Raw genomic sequence first — 20,924 nt, 5'->3', positions numbered from 1 at the left:
CGTGACTTTACCGAAAAAACCTAAGAGTATTAATCCTTGTGTAGTGGTGGTGTTGACGTGCGCCGACAGTGACGGATCACGGGGCGGCACGGGGTGCGGGGTTGGGCACGCGTTGTGGGCGTGGTGTGGACGCGCGCGCCGGGAGTGAGAGATCACGGGGCGGCGCGGCGTGAGTGGTGAGGCGCGCTGACACTGTGGGAAAAGAGGATCGTAGCCAGCGCCCAGTGATTGGTCAAATGGGATGGGTGCTCTCAACGACGTCCGCAGGAGGTGTATAAAGGGGGACGCGCGAGAGCACTCGGGGTTGTTGTTAACCAGCTGAAGATCGAAGACGGAGTGAAGAGGTAGTGCCCTGAGACCCCTAGTCCCGCTGTCCTTGTTGGGACCGGGGCCCTGTGTGGCTCGGAGGCGAGACTGTGGGACCCGTGGTCCGACGCCCATGTGGGTCGGGACTGTGGGACACAGAGTCGAGAGGGACACCCCGGCTGGGTGTGTTCCGAGAGGCTACGGGGCGTAAGAGCCCGTGTTGGTGTAGCCAGGAGAACCGTGTGGGGTAGGCTGGTGTTAGCCACCCGTGTAGCTAAGTGGGTGTTAGTCACCCGAGTAGCTAAGTGGGTGTTAGTCACCCGAGTAACCAAGTGGGTGTTAGTCACCCGAGTAACCAAGTGGGTGTTAGTCACCCGAGTAACCAAGTGGGTGTTAGTCACCCGAGTAACCAAGTGGGTGTTAGTCACCTGTGTAACGAAGTTGGTGAATAAAAGAGTGTGCTACCCGTGAAGTCGTCTCCCGCCGAGTTACTACATTACAACTGGCGTCAGAAGTAAACCTGTCTTCAAGAAGAATGGATACTAGGAAGACTACCCGTACCCACGAGCGAGATCGGGAAGACGACGGCGTACCGGAGACACCAACCTCGGGAGGAGAGGACGAAGAGTTGCCGCCGATGCAGCACTTCGCGGCGATGGCCGACGCTCCGCTCGCCTCCGACACCAGCCTACAGGACGCACACTCCCGCCTGGCGGAGTTGCTGCTCGCCGCCGCTGCAGTTTTGGCGGAGATCTCCGTTCCAGCGGGCGGAGGGACGGCTGCGGGGTTGGAGGAGGCGGCGCGGCTGGAGGGATCCCGCCAGAAGGCGCTTCGCGCCAAAAGTTTTGAAGTTGGCCCCGTTTTTGAGGGTCCGCCATTAATTGGCGGGAAGCGCGGACACCACGTGGGCGGAGAGCTCCACTCAGAGCGGCCCGCGTCATCGGCGCGCGCCGGAGCTCTCCATTATGCGCCTGCAGACGGAGCCGACATTTTCTACAACCACAGCGGCGCGCGGGAAAATCGTTTCGACGACGACGACGACCGGGTCCTCCAGCAACGATTGCCCGCGCTGTCGGCGTTCAAGGCAGACGGGGGCGACTGGGGAGCCTTCCAACGAAGGTTCCTCGCACATCAAGAAATGTCGGGGTGGTCCGACACCACTGCCCTGCGCGCGCTGCCAGCGATGCTCGACGACGACGCGCTTGCAGCCTTCACATCGGCCCCTAGGTCGTCCCGCTCAACGCTCCAGGCCGCGCTACACCTAATGGCTAAAGTGTTCGGGCCGCCCTCGACCTGTCGCCACCAGTTCTACGATCGGCGAAAGGTGGTTGGAGAAACAACGCTCGCCTATCGCACGGCGCTGCTCGCCCTGGCGGACGCAGCTTTTCCCCGCATGGACAAGGAGGGGAAGGACGCCATGGTGACGGAGCAGCTGTTGGCGTTGGCTCACGGCTTGGGAGTCCCTATCAATACGGCGGACGAAATGGACATCTGCTCCCTGGGGATTGCCACGAGTATTCATGCATACGAGGTCCTCAAGCGCAAGCCGACGGTCATCTGCGCATCGGCGGGGAACGCGGCAGTGGCTGCCACGGTCGCCGAGCCTCAGCCTGCTGCGGCTCGGGAGGAGGCCTTCACTGTATCGAGACCGGGGGAGTGGAGAACGGGAGGTCGTTCGCCCACACGTTCATCCCGCAAGCTGGAGCAACCGAAACCTACGACGTCCCTCGTCGTCTGCTACAACTGCGGCCTTCGGGGTCACGTCGCAGCCGGGTGCCGGGCTCCGCGTCAGCGCGCCACGGGACCACGTCCGGACGACAACCGGGGCCACAAGTCATCGCAACTAAACCCGGCAAGTCGCGGCACCTCACACGCTCGGTCCCCATACACGGCACGTTCGGGTCGCCGCTTGGCGGTGCGGGGACCGCATAAGGGTACCGGGGGTTCGGTTCGGCGAGGGGGGTTCGTACACGGCCCGAAAGCAGTCGAATGGTCCGAATTGGCCCACAGGATGGTGGCTGCGTCGGCCGGGTCGTCCGTGGTAACGGGGTTTATTGACGGGGTTGAGGTCCGGGTGCTTGTGGACACGGGTGCGTCGGCCACTATCATTTCGGACCTTATTTATAACATTCTTCCCGTCCAATGTCGACCCCTTCTGCCGGTGGACGTACCATTTTACGCGGCGAACGGGGGATCCCTGGGAATCATCGGCCAGATTCGGGCGACTATTTGTATTGGCGATATCAAATTGGTGGGTCCTATTTTTGTATCATCATCGCTGGCCGTTCCTTGTTTACTAGGTACGGACTTTCTGTCCAAAATGCCCATCAAAATTCTCATAGATCAAGCCTGCATTGAGCTTCCATCGGGACGGCGGGTTGCGTTTTTGACGAGCCCTACTAAAATACGCACGGTTTGTGCGACGGTGCAGGCGCTGGCAACTCAGACTGTACGGGTGCCCCCGGGATCGCAAATGTTGGTACCCCTTCGGTTGAGAAAACCCCTCGGGGTGGATGCGGGGGCACAGGGAGTTCTGTTGGGGCCGTCTAACAGAGCCAAAGGGGGCCTCGACTTAGCGGTAGCTCAGACCATGGTGAGTGGAGACAGTGAGCCGTTCGTTATGGTCCTGAATACGGGGTCGCGGCCGGCCGTAATTACACAGGGAACGGTGCTGGATCACGCCGTGCCGCTACCCGTCGAGGAACAGCTCGTTGCTCACGCGGGATTGAGTGCCGATACGCATCCTCAAAGTAAGGAGGGGACAGAGTGGGTGGACTCGTTGTGTGCCGGGTCTAGTAACCTGTCCAGTGTGCAGTTGGGAGCATTGAGGGGCTTGCTACTCGAGTTTGCTGACGTGTTTAGCAGTCACAAGTACGATATTGGCTGCACAGACCTGTTGCGCCACCACATAGCTACGGGGGACGCGGCTCCTATTCGACAGAATCCCTTCCGGCTCAGCCCAGCCGAGAAGGAGCATGTGCAGTCGGCGGTTAATGACATGTTGGCGGCCGACATCATTTCGCCCTCTTCCAGTCCGTGGGGTGCTCCTATCGTCCTAGTTAAAATACAGGACGGGTCCTTGCGGTTCTGTGTCGATTTCCGCCGCCTAAACAAAATCTCTATGGCCGATGCGTATCCGCTCCCCAGGATGGATGAGTCGCTGGATGCCTTGGCGGGAGCACAGTTTTTTTCGACGCTCGATCTGCTGTCGGGATTTTGGCAATTGCCCCTCGATAACGAATCAAAACCTAAAACCGCTTTCCGGACGCCGGGAGGCCTATTTGAATTCAACCGATTGCCCATGGGCTTACATTCCGCTCCCGCCACGTTCCAGAGGCTCATGGAATTGGTTTTGTCGGGCCTCCAATGGGACACCTGTTTGATTTACCTCGATGATATCATCGTTTTCAGCCGGACTTTTGAGGAGCACCTCCAGCGTCTGAGAGCGGTGTTCCTCGGGATGCGTTCCGCTAAGCTTAAATTTAAACCGGCTAAATGTTTTCTGCTTCGGGAATCGGTCAGGTACTTGGGCCATATCGTTAGTCGTTCAGGGATCTCGACAGACCCTGCTAAGACGCACTGCGTCAGCTCATGGCCAACGCCAACCTCGGTCACTGAAGTCCGCAGCTTCATAGGATTCGCCTCCTATTACCGTCGTTTTGTCAAGCAGTTTGCCACCATAGCCAGGCCCCTGCACGCTTTGACGGCTAAAGGTGTGCGGTTTCACTGGGGGCCGGAAGAGGAGGCTGCGTTCTGCTCCCTTCGTGACGCCTTGGTGCAGGCTCCCCCCTTGTGTTACCCCGATTTCACGCAACCGTTTTTGCTCGACACGGATGCCAGTAACACGGGTATCGGGGGAGTGCTCTCACAGGTGGTCGGGGGGGTCGAACGGGTGGTCGCCTACGGTAGCAGGGTTCTGTCCCCTGCGGAACAACGCTACTGTGTGACACGTCGTGAATTGCTGGCGATTGTGTTTTTTATACAGCAATTCAGGCCGTATCTTTACGGCCGTCATTTTACGGTTCGTACGGACCATGCGGCTCTCCAGTACGCTATGCGGGTGGCGTAGCCATCCGGCCAATTGTCCCGATGGTTGGAGGTCCTTCAGGACTACCAATTCATGACGATTTACCGCAAGGGATTGCGCCACTCGAACGCGGATGCCTTGTCGCGGTTGCCGCCGCGCACGGAATGCGCATGTCTGCTGGGATCGGCGCGGTGTAAACCCCCTGTCGCCGTCCCCGCGGAAGTTGTGCTCACCGCCACTGATACTACGGGGGTCGACGCTCCCACGGGGAGGGACTCGCTGTTAGCGTTGCCTCTCATCGAGTGGGGCCGTCTCCAAATGGCCGACAACTCCCTACTCACGCTACGTCGGAAGGTTGACGCTCCCGAGGGTGGGGAAGCGCGGGTCGGTTCCTGGGTGTGCAGACAGGGCCTCTTGATGAAGTGGGACAACATGTCCCGACGTCACGCGCTCGTTGTGCCATTTGCTATGAGGGGTAGGGTCGTTCTGGCTGCTCATGAACGACTCATGCATCTGGGTTTTCACAAAACGCTCGCCCTAATCCAGCGAGACTATTATTGGCCGGGGATGGGCAACGACGTGGCGAACATTCTTAAGGGATGTGTGAGGTGCGCCCAAAGGAAGCCGCCACCAGTAGCGGCTAATCCACCGCTGCAATTCATTCAGGTTTCGCGCACAAACGAATTGGTTGCGTTAGACATCTTGGGGCCCTTTCCCGCTACACCTAGGGGAAATAAGTTCCTGCTGGTTGGCGTAGAGTACTTCACCCGCTGGCCCATGGCGTGGCCACTCGCCAACCAGTCGGCTGCGGCAGTGGCGGACGCCTTTGTCCAAGGTTATGTTTTGGACAAGGGCGCCCCTGAACGCTTGCTGACGGACCAAGGGAAGAATTTTTCGAGCGTTTTGTTGCGCGAGGTGTGCGACCTGTTGGGTACAAAGAAAGTGCGTACCTCCCCGTACCACCCGCAGACTGACGGAATGGTTGAACGTCTGAACAGGACGATTACGTCTATGCTGTGCCAACAGGTCTGCGACGATCAGGTTGATTGGGACTTACAGGTACCGGGGGTGTGTTGTATATGTTGGGTGTGAAAATTTTGATATGTTGTATGCGTGCGTGGGTGAAATTATTATGTTGTATATGTGGGTTATGAATATTCAGTGAAAATAATAATAATCAAATGAAATTTGGCCAAATGTGTAATTATCCGGAAATATATTAATTTATGTAATTATGCACATTTAATTATGCCAATTCGAGAGGTAATCGTAGTAATTATGCGAGTGGGTGTAATTATGATAATGCAAGTCGTTATGATAACCAGACCCCGCCTCGGTGACGAGGGTGGGTTATCGATCGGAATAAGGCAATTAATCGTATGCAGTTATGCAGGTGTGGTGTAAGTATACAAGATTAACTTAGATTAACTCGGCATCGTTGTCTAGGTTCGTCTTATTCTCGCTTATCTTTAGGTCCCCGGTTCACCCCGTTATCGCTTTAACATTTATTGAGTATGTGTTAGTGTGTTTATTAAGGTCACCAAGTTCAGATCTCAACGCAGAAGCAGATCTTATGCATAGACTTCAGGAAAGAATCACACAACCACTTCTGTATTAATCAATTTATTACTAATTCAACCTTAACTATGATATAGTATGCGAACTCTCAATCCCGGAACGTCAACACGGCATCAATACAGTATCATCAATGATTGTCTGATTTCACTTGACAACGGCACATGGATCCCGCGTAACGCGATGGTTGTTAGTGAGAGAGAGTCGTTAAAACATGCAAATACTATGCTAAGAAAACCTTAACGTTAATGAATGATTATACTTGAAAGATTATACGGCGATAAAAACACAATCAAAAACAGTTATTATTCTTAAAGGCACCAATCTCAACAGATACATCGGCAGGTTATCTGACAACAGAATGGCTCGGAGTAAGGACCTGCGACGGCGCTCCTTTTCCGAAGATCGTTATCTTATACAGAGTTTACTAATTGGGGACCAGATCACCTGATAAGGATCTGGTGGGCCACCACTCCCCACGTGAGCGTTGCTCGGCGGAAGGAGGTGCCAAGAATCAATTCGTATTGATGGATCTGTTGGGAATTTATGCGATTAAGAGTACAGCCCACTAAATATTAAAGATAAAAATTACGAATACTCTTATAAATGACGGATGGCCATCACTCGGTCGTTGGGATGCCTTCACAGCCACGGACGGCTTATGGGTTCGAGTGTGTTTGAGTGGTAAGAGTGGTCTTGAATAGTCAATGTTCGGAGTCGGTTCTTTATGTCAAACAGACGCCTGGGGTTCGTGTGGTGAGGGGGCGGTGCGCGTCATACGTATTAGTCGCTCCTCTGTCACCGTGGTGAATTGGTTGGATGCCTGTTGATACGCTGTCGTAGTTCGGAACCCGGTCGGTAGGTGGCGCCCACAGCTCGCTCGCAGCGTCGTCGCCAAACCGCGATTCTCGCGGCAGCAGGGAAACCGACTCGGCAGAGGTTGGCCTGTCGCGGCCGAGTTGAGCTGTCAAGCGGGTCTTGCCCGCCTGCAGAGGAGACGGGGAGCCGCTTGAGCCCCGAGAGCCGTCTGAACTCGGCTGAGTCCCAGAAGCTGAAGAGTCGAGCCGACCCGTTAGTCGCAGCTCGCCCTTGAGCCGACCCGCTCGGTCGAGCTGAAGATGAGTCGAGCCGACCCGCTCGGTTGAGCTCGCTCCGGAGCCGACCCGCTGGTCGAACTCGTGATGAGTTGACTCCCCTGGTCGAACTGGTTTCCAATGCTCAGGGTCCTTTCTTTTATGCCGAAAAATCCCTTTGGGTCCTGCCCACAAGGCGGGGTTTTCTTTTGATTTACTGTGTCAGGATTTGTCCGTGTGTAGGTGTGTTCATGTGTGTGTCCGTACGTCCGTGTGTCCTTGTGTGCATCACCCATGGTATTTTCCGTTGTCATACTCCCTCCATAAAATCCATGAGCAAACAATCAGATGTTACAAATTGCCTCGAAGTCGTCTCTCTGTCTGGGTGCACGACCTGGAGGGAGGGGCACACTCCCTCCGACCCTCACAGACGCACACAGACATGGTTAAAAAGTTTTAAATTAACATTTGTCCCTTACCATTTCCCAGTTATGATTCTGTATGTAGCCTAAGGTGTGTCGTTTCCCATCGTGGTGCTTGACCCAAGTGGAGGTGCCTCCCCGAGCACATACACACTCCCATCCCGCGCTGCGGGGATACAAAGACGGCCGGGATCTCCCTTTCTCTCCGACCCTGGGTTTAACATCGCTCTTTTATTATGTATTTTATTTCGACCTGGTGGTGATTTATCCCGCTATCCTGGCTTTTCATAAGTTTTACTTTTGTCTTTCATGCATAGGCTTATTATTATTAATTTATTTCCGATATCTTAGGTTAAGGGGTAAGTTTCTTGATCCTAGGAATTCGTATTCCTTGGTGTCTGCATGGTTATATAAGCGGAATATAGTTGACGGTGAATAGCGTTAACATTGATGTTATGTACGATATTATGTATTGTGATGTCATTAACTTAACTTGTTGGTCAGGCTTCACTGACATGAAGTTGCATTTCATAGCCTCGCAGGTTTTTGCCTCACTCTGTCTCTGCTCGCCGTTGTTGTTGCTGTCCAGCTGACGCCGTTAACTCAAGGCCTCATTAATTTCCGTCACTCCTTGTAGGTGAGGGCGGTTGAACCTTGGAGTCAGTTCTGGTTTTTGTCTGCTTGCTTTTTCTGATGTCCCCTGACCCCGGGAGTTATCATTCCTACTTTTATGGCCTGTCGAAGCCCGACTGGTGTGTTGTTCCCGGCTTTTTGCTTACGTTTGCAGTTCGCCGTGCTCTTAATTTCCTTCCCTCTTCAACCTTATATCGACTATTCGCTCCTGTCTGGGTGCGATTCAATTTTGACTTAGGAAGGTTCTGATTGTCATATGCTTTGGGTCGAGTTGTATTTTAAAGTATGGAAATAACATTTCATATTGACTTAATGATGGTGATGGTTCAGTAGGCGTAACTTGTGGCCTGGTTTAATTGGAGTGGGTGTGAATATCAATAACTTTAGCCTACCCTGTTGTTAAATTCTGACTTTAACGTTACTTTAATAGCAATACAGAATAATTGAGCTTTTCGACTTAACTAGGCGAACGCGAACTTTTGGTGACCTCCGCAGCCTTGTTATTCAGCTGAGTCTGCATCCTTGATATACAACGCTCTTATTCGTCTCACTGTGGTCATCCAACCTTCTGCTCTGGGAGTGTTATTCTTAATTTCAGGTCAAAGGCCCCCTCACGTTCAGACGCGCAGGGTTGTTAATCAGCTCCCTCCCCTGTGCACACAGCGTTGCTGACCCACTTCATTTGACCACTCACCCTGGATTTAATAATTTAATTCCTTAAAACCATGCAGGATGGTTGGCTTTTTGCCTTAATTATGTCTGGCTGACTCTCCCACTGTCTCTGCCGCCTGCACGGGTGACATATGCCCGTTCATCAGGCACCCTCCTTCCTTGAAGCAAGGTTGCAAATTCTGTCATCCTAGCCCTCCTCCAGTTCATTACTTAACAACACCTGGTTTTTGCAGCCTGCTGCTTTTTGGGGTGTTTTCATTCATTATATATCAAGTAAAAAGATAATATATAAAAATATCAAGTTTGGAAGAAGGCTTAGGATACAACAGGTGCTCGCGGCCTATCGAATGGCCCCTCATGCGGCGACGGGGTTTTCCCCATTTTTTCTTATGTATGGGCGGGAGGCCGATCCGGCCATGGACGTCCAACTGGGGATTTCCCAGCCACGTGCAAAATCTAAATTGGCAGACCACATCAAGTTTAATATCGCCAAATTGGCTGAAGCGCTAGAGGCTGCGAGATTGAATTCGCAGTCTCGGCAGATCGCGAACGAGAGATTGCATGGACGGAGGGTGCATACGCACGATTGGAAACCAGGCGATAAGGCCTGGCTGCATTGTCCACATGCACCGTTGGCTACGTCCCCCAAGTTGTTGAGACCATGGAGGGGACCGGTGGAAATTGTGCGAGTTGCACGACCCCAGAGTATACAGATTAAATGGGAAAAACGCCGTTGGTACGTGCACCCCTCCCGACTGAAACCCTACGCGGCACCGCGTGACCCCGTTTTGTGCCGTAACGACCGAGCGTGTGATGTGACCGTCGACTCGGGGAGGGATGTGTCGCAGGCTGATCCTCACGTGTCTCCACCTGACCCACCCCCAGGTGTCTCGGGCCTGACGGCGGTTGACCGTCGGGAACCGGAACCCCGCGGCACGCGCGGATCCCCGATGCCTGGCCCGTGCCTTCCTGAACTGCCGGCACCTCCGGACGGTCAACCGCGTCGGGTGCCGTACGACGGACCGGCAAGGCGGACTCGGGCTAGGACACAACACTTTTCATGAGAAGAAAAAAAATATAATAACATTTTTAAACCCGGGCTCACCGCCGTGTTCCCCCTCTGCCGGGGTAATGTCCCGTTCAAGGGACGCTCGGGAAGAATGGGACGCTGCACGAGTCAGAAGAAAGAAAAAAAAATATTTTTTTTGGTATACACATTTATTGTTGTCACTCGCCGGATTGTACATATTGTTCTGTTGTTGTGGTGGCATTTGCTGATTTTTGCGAATGGCGGTGTTCGTGTTGTGTTATGTTGTTATGTTGTTGTTGTGTTACGGGGCACACATGGGGGGGGTAGGGGATGTTGTATATTTTTATAGCAGCCGGGTCGGCTGCGAGCTATGTGGTAGGGGGTGATGTAGTGGTGGTGTTGACGTGCGCCGACAGTGACGGATCACGGGGCGGCACGGGGTGCGGGGTTGGGCACGCGTTGTGGGCGTGGTGTGGACGCGCGCGCCGGGAGTGAGAGATCACGGGGCGGCGCGGCGTGAGTGGTGAGGCGCGCTGACACTGTGGGAAAAGAGGATCGTAGCCAGCGCCCAGTGATTGGTCAAATGGGATGGGTGCTCTCAACGACGTCCACAGGAGGTGTATAAAGGGGGACGCGCGAGAGCACTCGGGGTTGTTGTTAACCAGTTGAAGATCGAAGACGGAGTGAAGAGGTAGTGCCCTGAGACCCCTAGTCCCGCTGTCCTTGTTGGGACCGGGGCCCTGTGTGGCTCGGAGGCGAGACTGTGGGACCCGTGGTCCGACGCCCATGTGGGTCGGGACTGTGGGACTCAGAGTCGAGAGGGACACCCCAGCTGGGTGTGTTCCGAGAGGCTACGGGGCGTAAGAGCCCGTGTTGGTGTAGCCAGGAGAACCGTGTGGGGTAGGCTGGTGTTAGCCACCCGTGTAGCTAAGTGGGTGTTAGTCACCCGAGTAGCTAAGTGGGTGTTAGTCGCCCGAGTAGCTAAGTGGGTGTTAGTCACCCGAGTAACTAAGTGGGGGTTAGTCACCCGAGTAACCAAGTGGGTGTTAGTCACCCGAGTAACCAAGTGGGTGTTAGTCACCCGAGTAACCAAGTGGGTGTTAGTCACCCGAGTAACCAAGTGGGTGTTAGTCACCCGAGTAACCAAGTGGGTGTTAGTCACCCGAGTAACCAAGTGGGTGTTAGTCACCCGAGTAACTACAGTGGGTGTTAGTCACCTGTGTAACGAAGTTGGTGAATAAAAGAGTGTGCTACCCGTGAAGTCGTCTCCCGCCGAGTTACTACATTACACTTGCAGTCACGTAAGCTTCAAATCTAGAATTACCCACCAGCGTATATTTAAGCTGGGTTAGAGGAGGAGGGCGCCTTGACAAATGAATTTGCATATCAACAGATCAATTTAACATATTTATGGAAAATGCAGATATGGGATTAGTCACTACTTGTGGAATGTGTAGGTGGTGGGGGGGGGTCTCAAAGTCATATTATGCTCGTGTATTATGTAGGATTAGCAGTAATAAAGGGAGGAAGTAGGATTAGCAGTAATAAAGGGATGGAATTTTAATAGTAAGGAGCTGCAGCAGCCAAACTTTCTGACGTCCTGTACGCGTACGTTTGCTTTTTGTTTAGGCATCTTGCCTGTGTCGCATAGAAACGGCCCATTTTCTCAAATCATGTCAAGGTCACTTGCATTTTAATGCTTTGTCACTTAGTAACATAAAAGTTCAGTTTCATTCTTTTGTTCATCATTGGCAATCTGGATTTGGTTTTTGAATGACGCACGTCAGTATGGTACAGTCGTGCATTGTGATTGCCAATCATTTGGAAACTTTAACCGTGTACTTAGAAAAATAAAACATAAAATGTGCTCGTTTTAGCAAAACGTGTACACTTGCATTTCCTTCTTTTTTGCTTTGCCCTGAGTGTGTCTGCTCATTTATTTTTATTTTCATATGCGTTTTGAGTTTATAGGTCGGACTACCTTAGTTTAATTTAGACTGTAAAGTATTGCGATGCTCTCTTTAGTGGGGGCGAATTTTTACGAAAAAATGTTTATTGATTGACTTACATACTTTGTGATGCCACGCTTTATTTCTTGAAGCTTGTGCACCACCTCTCAGATACCGGCGTACCCCCCCCCCCCCACCCTATTGTGAAAACCGCAAAAAACGGCATTTCAATTACTTCAATTCTACGTGGACCCAGATTAGAAAGATTTAATTGGCACCGAAAATTCGGCACTGAAAAATTACCCCGCTCCTCCCCCCCTCCCCCCCATAGCGGTGAATAATGATGATGCTGCACCGCATAGTTCCAGCAGTTCTGCGTCATCCTTGCAGGTCCCGCAAACGTTTAACGAGATGATTGGTCGTTGACGCCCTTTCCGCGGTTAGCGTCATCTCTGATTTGCGCCTCCGATTAGCACGGTTGGCTACGTACGACACGAAAGAAGTTCAATTAACGGACATACCTAGATCTGATGCCACCTACGTCTCATTGTGCACTGCCCGAAAAATTTGCTCCGTCTCATTTTCGTACTTGCTGGTAAGGGGAGGTTTAACCACAGTTAATCCCACTTTAATCTCCTACCCCAGAGTTGCAGGTGTAGTATGGTTCCAGGGAGACTTGACACATAGTTGGAGGCACACGCTTATTTATTAACACCAGCACGTAACTCGGAAGCTTACAGTAACTGAAGGGGTATCGGCCCCTTCACCCGTCTAGCTACGGAACACAACAGCCTAGCTCACAGCTAGCTTACACCTAGGTTACGGCACCCCGAATACCCAGACCCCGCTCTTAGAAGAGCGTCGGTTCTGGGCTCTGGGGGCCACGCCGCTGGCTTGCCTGGTCGGTCCTTTAAAGGACAGCGATCCCAGAGAGTTCCAGGGCCGGTCTAGCTGGTCTTCTTTCTTCACTGGTTACAGCTTAATACTAGACCCAGAGCCCTTCGGCTCACCGCCTTAAATAGCCATCTCCCCCCGAGGGGAGGGACTGTGGGGGATCCCAGCGTACGGCGAGGACGTCGCTGCGAGCACCTGCTCCGCGTACCGACGTAGCCACGCCCATTGTGTTTGTTTGCCACCCGCGGCAAGTCTAAATCAGGCCGTCTACAACGGCTACAACGGCTCTACACAGGCAAGAGGACCAATTTCACTCCTTGCTGTTACCTTATTCACTGCCGCCTTCATTATTTATATTTCCTGTGGCATTAACGCTACATGCACCGGTGTTAGCTACGTGAGCAACTGTTTTGTTATGAGCGGTGCATAAGTTGACCTAATTTCCTTGCACTGTACCGGTTGGTGGTACGTTAGAGGCGATGGCTCCCTCAAGTGGCTCCACGGCACTGCCACTTTACCGGTCCTCTCCTTGGCATCTGCCCTGATGTTATTTTTCATTGTGTGCATCATCTGTGGTTTTGCCCACAAAACAATATGATGATGGCATCCCCCCCCCCCCCCTCTTTGCACTGTTGTAAGTGTCGCTGTGTGGCACGTAACTGAAGCTTTTGCTTATTTACCATCGGAAAATGTGAAGTTATTAATTTCCAATAGTCCTCAGTTTTAGTACTGAACAAAAAATTGTTTGGTCAGTGTTAAATTCCAGCCCCATGGCAGACACTTTTAATTGATGAATTACTACCAGAGCATGTTTTTTGTTTGCATGTTCACCACACGTATATATGGTTAATGCACACATGATTCCTTGCAAGGTTTCAGTTTGGTGTTTTAACATCTTAACACCTACATTTTGATTTAAAGCTTTCGTGACTGCAGGGATTCATATTCTTGGTTCTTTAGGTATTTTATTATTCCCCTTCTACGTGACTTTACCGAAATAACCAATAATATCTTAACACCTGTTTTATTGCCAGAAAGGGTAAAACCTATACTTATACTTTTAATTGATATTTGTGTTGAACTTCTTTCGCACCGTACGTAGCCAACCGTACATAGCCAGCCGTGCTAAAGAAAGGTGCAATGGAAGGACAAGCTTGATATACACTAATACCAGGGCCTCGTAGCCCTACTCGTAATGGCCTGGACATTGAAAGAGCCAGGTTTAAAAATTGGGGCCGAGACCCCGACGTTCAGGAATTTCTGTAAAAGTCCAGAAGACCCCTCCACCCGGAGACTGTACATGGTGTGGTCAAGAGAGAGCATGCACCCAGTCTCGTGTGGTTGGTCTCTTCTTGCGTAGCAAATACTTTTCAATGGGATTCTGTTGTGGGCCTGTCTTTAGTGGCCTTAAAGAAGGTCAAGTTCTCGACCATCTCGGCCTTTCACAAGGAGGTGAAAATGGGTTGCCCATGGGCTCATTTAAAACATTAACCAGGCTCTTTTAGGCGATGAAACAGTAAAGGCCACAACTCAGGTCCCATATGGCACCCTGAAACCTACATCTGGTGCTGAACTTGTTGTTTGGGATTTCTTTTAAGCTTTTAGCTACCTGTTTGGAGTGTCTGTTGACTTGAAAACTTAGTTCCTGATCGCTACAAATTTGGCAGGGAGGATTAGTGATCTTGCACACCTTGGTGGTTAACCATTCCTTCACGGTAATCTCAAGGGGGAAAGGGCAGTGTTGACTATATCCCCTCGGTTCGTCCTAATGGCCTTGTCAGAACTTCACATTAGCCAAGAAATAGTTTTGCCTTATGTTACTGTAAGGCTGCGCTGTTGTGCTTTGCCGTGAATGTAATCGCCCTCCCGCCTGTGGTGCAGACTGCACGTTAACGTAGTTGTGTCTTGTGTGTGGGTTTGTGCACTCTCGTATCGACGTGTGTTTCACAGGTTAAGGCCGAAGCTAGTCTGGCCCAGGCACCTGCACAAATGTCTCAGGTTACCAGCCAGCCCTCCATCACCATGGCAGCTCTTCCACAGGCACAGCTGCTGTTTGCAGGTGGCCAGATCGCTGGGGTAATGACCTCTTAACATTTTAAACAGCTCATCTACATTACAAAAGCGAAGGTTACTGTGCGAGCTCAGCCACAACTGACTAAAGGCTGTGGTGTGCGTTCCTTTTGTTTTATCCGGAGAGCACACACGTAAGATGGGGTAAAAAGTGTTTTTTTGCATTTTTGTGTTATTGGCTCATCTCATCCCATTGCGGGATGAACGTTTTGATAATTTAACGATGTGGTCTCTCAGCTACACACAGCTGCAAAAACAGAGAGAGTCTAGTTATGTCGGCATTCGTGGGAAGACTGTCAATGCAGTAAATTGTTTTTATTTGCAGTATAAAATACTGAAGATTGTACTTTGATGTAACTTTCCATTTGGTAAGACAAGGTGCTAGGAAAGTGAAGCTTGATTTTCTTTTTGTGCTCTGTTGCCGAGAGGAAAACTTTAAATGGTAAATATTGACACTTATGTATGGTGTGTTCCACGACACGCAACTGCGGTCGAGATGCATCCTTTAATTTGTGTTGTGTTATGGTTGCTGTGGCACAATTGGTTCAGCTCACCGAAAACTACCAAACCACTCGGCCACCGAGTTGTGTGGTTACCACCGGTTGCACGGCACTTAGGTCTGTGTTTCTTTTTCCTGCAAGTTGACGCTGGCTGGTGTACAGCAGCACCTGCTGATACAGCAGGCGCAGGCTCAGCTCATCACTTCAGCCACACAGCAACATCAACAACAGCAACAGCAGCAGCAGCAACAGGCTGCAACAGCTGGGCAGACAACTGCCCACTTCACCATAAACCAGTCCACAGGACAGATTTCACTAAGTCAACTACAGGGACAGATATCCCTGGCTCAGCCTATACAAATTGCAACGCAGGTGTGACCCCATGATCACCCACCTCTGTCAGCATGACTCCTGTGGCCATTTGCATAAAACACTTCAAGTGACCTTGTTATTCCTTCACTGGCACTGCTTTAAGACAGTCGTAAGAGCAAGGTCCACTTTATATGTTTTAAACAACCGGCTACAGACCCCCAACCCTGGCTTCATCATCGTCATTCCATACACAGAGCCCTGTGCAGTTGATAAATGAGACATCTTTTGTTAATAAAAATTGTGATGTTACATTTAATGATAAAATATAACATTTCTTTTAAATTGTTGGATGAGAGTTTGTTTAGTTTCACTACGTTGAAAGCGTACTCTCGTTCATGTAAACAAATATGACATTGAGAAATTCAACTTAAACGCTAGTGAGACTCTTTTGTGCAATGCAGTTTTAGTGACCTCGTGTCGTCTCCACAGGGCTCTCTAATTGGCCATTTTCCTCGCCCTTGACCCCTCTCCCCTGGGCTCTATCACGAAGCTTGCACGAGCTTCTCCTCTCACCGTAGCTGCGACATTGGAAACTCCGTTTCACCAGCTCATGAACGAAGCCGCACTCCTTCTCGTGAGTTAGCGGCGAGCACTGTCCATTGACGGTGTTTCTGGTAACACCATCGAGTTCCTCTTTTTTTTAGGGGTGGAATGGAGTGTGATGCAGCTTTTAATGTGAGCCTGGGAAAAGTGGTCATTTGATTGCAATACGGACAGCCTCGTTCGACAACACTGGTTGTCCAGGAAAGGTGCCGTGCAGTTGGCCTTCTTGAGTACCATGTGTGCCGAAATGGACCTTGTTGGGAATCTCTGTACCGCTGTGGTGTGAGTGTTAATAGTCCTGTGACATTCTACCACGTCTCAAACCATTGCATGATCCCCTGCTCGAAGACCATTGCATGACCAGCCCTAATGTTCGTCGTGAATCCCTTAACTTCCACCATTACCTGCTGTCAAGTGTGTGCAAATAAGTGGATGTGTAGTGATTTTTACGACCGTTTTTATGTATAAAAATGGATTTAAATATGTAAGTATACTTTGAATTAATGTACATATGTATGTTGAACTTCTTTCGCACCGTACGTAGCCAACCGTGCTTAATCAGAGGTGCGGCGGAAGGACAACAAAGTAAACACAAAAAAATGATGATATATATTTGCTGCAACAACTGACTAAATGTGTAATCAACAGTTGATTAGTTACGATGCAAAATTTATTGTATGCCTATTTAGGTGAACCGGGTGAAAGCTCAGGACAACAATCATATACTGTTTTATATATCGTGAATACGCATTTTATATTATTTTATGATTTGGATGGGTATATTCATTTGAACGGTTGTAGTTTGAAAAATATATATAATTAAATTGAATTTGTGCACATTGGGCTAAAACAGGAACACTGATGAGGCCATGGTTTTTTGTATTTGGTAGATTAAAACATGTACATTGAGCGGGTATTCAATGTGGATGGTGGTTTTGGATGAGAGTTAGGATGGAAACTGGTTTCTTGAATACAGAAAACTAAATTGACCATTTTTTTGTTGTCGGAGTAAAAAATGAACAGACCAATCGACAGTTGCAGCTGTAATATGCATTAAAATAAACATGGATGAAGGGTGATTGGGTCCTCCGATTACACCCGTTGTTTGCATGTTGTGCGGTACATTCCAGTCGTGGAAATGTATGCATCCGTAATACAACTTGGGCAGTATATATATAAAATACATTTTTTGGGTGTTAATTAAAACCTATTGAGCTTCATCTGTTGATGTACAATTATGTCGATACTTGTAAACATCAGGCATATACATGCATCCCGCTTTGCATTCATTGGATATCGCTGCATGGTTTGTGTAATTCGATGCTTGACTGTCTTATAAATGCATGTAACACTTTCCTTCTGTAAGCTTTAGGCTTATGTCGGTCATCGTTTCTGGCGTCCACAGACGTATTATTTCCAGTCGCAATTGCTCTCGGCGCCCATCAAGTGGGTGTCCTGTGGACGCTGCCAACAACAACAATCAAAATCCAGATTGCATAACAAATAAAAAACAACCTTATGTAACGATGCATTGGCTCATCTATTAAAAAAGTTTATTATGCTCGCAGCGCACGCATTTATGTGCGTAAAAATTGATATCTTTTTTTAATCAGATGTTTTACGTAATTGGCTTTCTATTAACCCTGCAAGCTTTACTTTCACCACAATGGCAAGAATGTATAGATTCTTGAATCGAATCATGACCCATAATCGTGACAATTTATCAATTACAATGGGGGCAAGGTGGTGAATTTGTTAAATTCCTGTTACGCATGGCCACACGTGCACGTTTGCATACTAATTGGAATCCTCGGCAGCTCATGCAGAGGCTCGCAAAGTGATTATGACACAAAGCCCCAGTGCGTATTGCTCGCTGACGGAACCCCTCTGCCGCGTCGCGTGCCGGTGGTCAGGACCTCCAGACTGGGCTGCCTCTTCACCAGCTCTTCCTCCTGCAGCCCGCCACTGGGCTAGCCACCGGGCTGCAGCAGGCTCAAGTCATCCTGCCTCAAGCAGGCCACACCAGGCCAGGTGAGGGGAGGACCGGGGGTGGGAAGGTGGCTCGGGTCATGCACCGCCGTCTTCGACGTTGCCGCCATGGCTCACGCTCCCTCGATGTCCTCGCAGGACTCGCGCAAGCACAGAACGTCCTGCAGCAGTTGCCTCAAGTGACGCAGCGCAGCGTCGCAGCTCCGGTGAGTGCACGCAGAGACAATGATTTCCCCCATGTAGCCGACATTGCACTGTTGGGGCGAGAGCTGTTCGGGTGGTTACTCATCATATGCTTACGAACGAGGCAATTTATACTTCGTGCACTGGCCATCACTTGTATGGGAATAAACTTTCCAAGACATTTATCTCAAACCTTGTGTATAGGTGCCGTGTGCCCTTGGTTTTAATGATGCCGTGTCATTGATGATGTTAAATGGTTCATCGGCATCATCAGCTTTTATCAATCAACTGCTGGTTTGATTGTCTCATCTTCTCGTCTCCTGCCACCAATTATGTGTATCCAGTATTGGGCACATGATGATGACGACATGGCCCGGTCTTTAGCCCTGGCGAAGTCCTCCAAAATCAACGGTTCCACTAGGAGCCGACAGACCGATAGATGCCCCATGGTCTTGTGTTTCACCGAAGTCGCATGTGTCAGTGTCGTTAAGGACTTCCCAATGCTCATTAGGCGATCCTGATAAAAAGGCCCAGATGGTCAACTCGGCCCAGTGACGGCCTGCTTTCGCAGCCCGCTGAGCGGCTTACCCGCGCGTGCGTGCGTTGTCTTTGTGTAGTTTACCCTGCCCAGTAGAGCGACGGTGCCCGTGGGCGACGTGGCCGCGGGCATGGGCGTCGGCACGGGTGGGTCTGGCGGCGCCGCCAGCCCAGGCATCCAACCCGAGGACCCCAGAGACCTGGAGGAGCTGGAGCTGTTTGCAAAAATGTTCAAGCAGCGGCGCATCAAGCTGGGCTTCACACAGGTAGTAGAGCGTGAGCTGGAGGGGGCTCCCACGTCGACACGCATCGCGTTTTGTTTCACGTATTGTACGCGCCAGTTCGTCCGTCTGTTTAGTTTTTTGTAATTCTTCGCAGGGAGATGTAGGCCTGGCGATGGGCAAGCTGTATGGCAATGACTTCAGTCAGACGACCATCTCCCGTTTCGAGGCACTCAACCTTAGCTTCAAGAACATGTGCAAGCTCAAGCCCCTGCTGGAGAAGTGGCTCAATGACACAGGTGTGCACGTGCGTGAGTGGATAGCGGGTGGACAGGCAACCACTGCGCACAGCCAGTGGTTGTCGACTACGGGGCTACGTGGTGGGCAGCAGAGGGTAGTGCGGCAACATCCATTATTATTCTGTGCTTCCCTGTCCCCCACGTCTATGCTCCCCTTCTTCGGCCAACCTGTTGCTAGCCAGCGGGGTGAAGTACGGTCCATAATCCCCCGCTACCCTCACGGTGAGCGGAGTCCCTTATCCATTTGATGAGATAAAAAAAATTGTAGTTAAATTTTGACTTAACTGCAGGAATTCATATTCTTTGGTTCTTTCGGTAAAGTCACATGGATAGAAGAAAAAGAATAATAACTAAAATAAAGTGAATAAAAATAATAAACAACAAAAAACCACGAATGTAGACTGTAGCCTGGTTTTTAATCTGAGTGAGTGTACTGGCAGTCTATAATGTACACTGTAGCAATGGTTATTAAACTGGGTTAGTATACTGGCAGTCTATAATGTAGACCAGGGGTCCTCAAACTACGGCCCGCGGGCCACATGCGGCCCGCCGAGGACATTTATCCGGCCCATGGTCACTAATTGGGCTGCGCTTGTGAGCACTAATTGGGCTGCGCTTGTGAGCACTAATTGGGCTGCGCTTGTGAGCACTAATTGGGCTGCGCTGGTGAGCACTCATTGGGCTGCGCTGGTGAGCACTCATTGGGCTGCGGTGTTGGGCACTGATTGGGCTGCGGTGGCGAGCACTGATTTGGCTGCGCTGGTGAGCACTGATTGAGCTGCGGCGGTGGGCACTGATTGGGCTGCGCTGGTGAATGGTTCAATGGGCCAATTGACTGGACTTGCCCCCCAGGCCTAAGGCTGCCAGCCCTCCCCTGGCTGCGCTTGACTGGCTCTCCCTCCCTCAGCTCCCTCACTTGCCCCTCGGCTCCACTCCCAGTGATATTCCTGTGTGCTGGGGATGTAGATCCCCAGTACACGCACCGCTGGGTAAATGATAGAGGGGTAATAACAGAGTGATCTCTGATCTCTGGAGGGGCTGCCTGCTGTTTTCCCGTGCTGGTCAGTGACAGACAGCCGAGGAGTAGGAAACCCAATTTAAATGACAGTAAGTGCATTCATATTCTGATTGCTATTCAGTTGTATGAGGTTATATGTTGTATGTTGTGTAAGCCCCGGTTCATACTGTTGCGATCTCTGAGCAGTGCGAGTTCAGCCATATGCTTGTATGGCTGAACTTGCATTAGATTCGGAAGAAAACAGGCACATGTGCCTTCTTTTTTCCTGCAGTGGAATCGGATCGCATGGGTCTTCTCCCCCATGCGATCAGATTCCTATGCGAGTTCGCAGATCGCACTGCGATCTGTGAACAAAACTGCAGGTGTAATTCACTTTTTAATGGCACCCGCACCAGTGTGAGCCTGGGGTAAAAGCGGAGTTCCCCCAATCAGACTGCATTGATGGGCAGTGCAGCCTGTAGGTCTCTGTGTGGGCAAAGTTATTGCTGGTATATTGTTTTTGTAGCGCTGTATATATATTGGTATTTTACTAATAGCAATTTTGACTCCCTAGGAAACAATGATGTCAAGAAAGAGAAAAATTGACTCGGAGTGTAGGATATTCAAAGAAC

General features: G+C 50.6%; 1 protein-coding gene across 11 annotated transcripts in view; it reads left to right on the top strand.

The window, feature by feature from the left end:
* LOC144719616 (POU domain, class 2, transcription factor 1-like) overlaps window positions 1-20,924 on the top strand; it is a 116,939-nt gene that overhangs the window by 74,509 nt on the left and 21,506 nt on the right. For 7 of the 11 annotated variants that reach the window (XM_078595724.1, XM_078595713.1, XM_078595704.1 and 4 more), the window contains 6 exons: window positions 14,532-14,657; window positions 15,293-15,523; window positions 17,980-18,097; window positions 18,194-18,261; window positions 18,856-19,041; window positions 19,154-19,295. In XM_078595724.1, coding sequence (XP_078451850.1) covers window positions 14,532-14,657; window positions 15,293-15,523; window positions 17,980-18,097; window positions 18,194-18,261; window positions 18,856-19,041; window positions 19,154-19,295 — 871 coding nt within the window. The remainder of the gene's footprint in view (window positions 1-14,531; window positions 14,658-15,292; window positions 15,524-17,979; window positions 18,098-18,193; window positions 18,262-18,855; window positions 19,042-19,153; window positions 19,296-20,924) is intronic. The other 4 variants (XM_078595781.1, XM_078595774.1, XM_078595787.1 and 1 more) reach the window with 2 other exon arrangements.

The sequence above is a fragment of the Lampetra planeri genome, chromosome 1 (assembly GCF_965212315.1).
Source record: "Lampetra planeri chromosome 1, kcLamPlan1.2.h2, whole genome shotgun sequence".
In the NCBI taxonomy this organism is placed as follows: Eukaryota; Metazoa; Chordata; class Hyperoartia; order Petromyzontiformes; family Petromyzontidae; genus Lampetra; species Lampetra planeri.
This window is presented reverse-complemented; position numbering and strand designations above follow the sequence as displayed.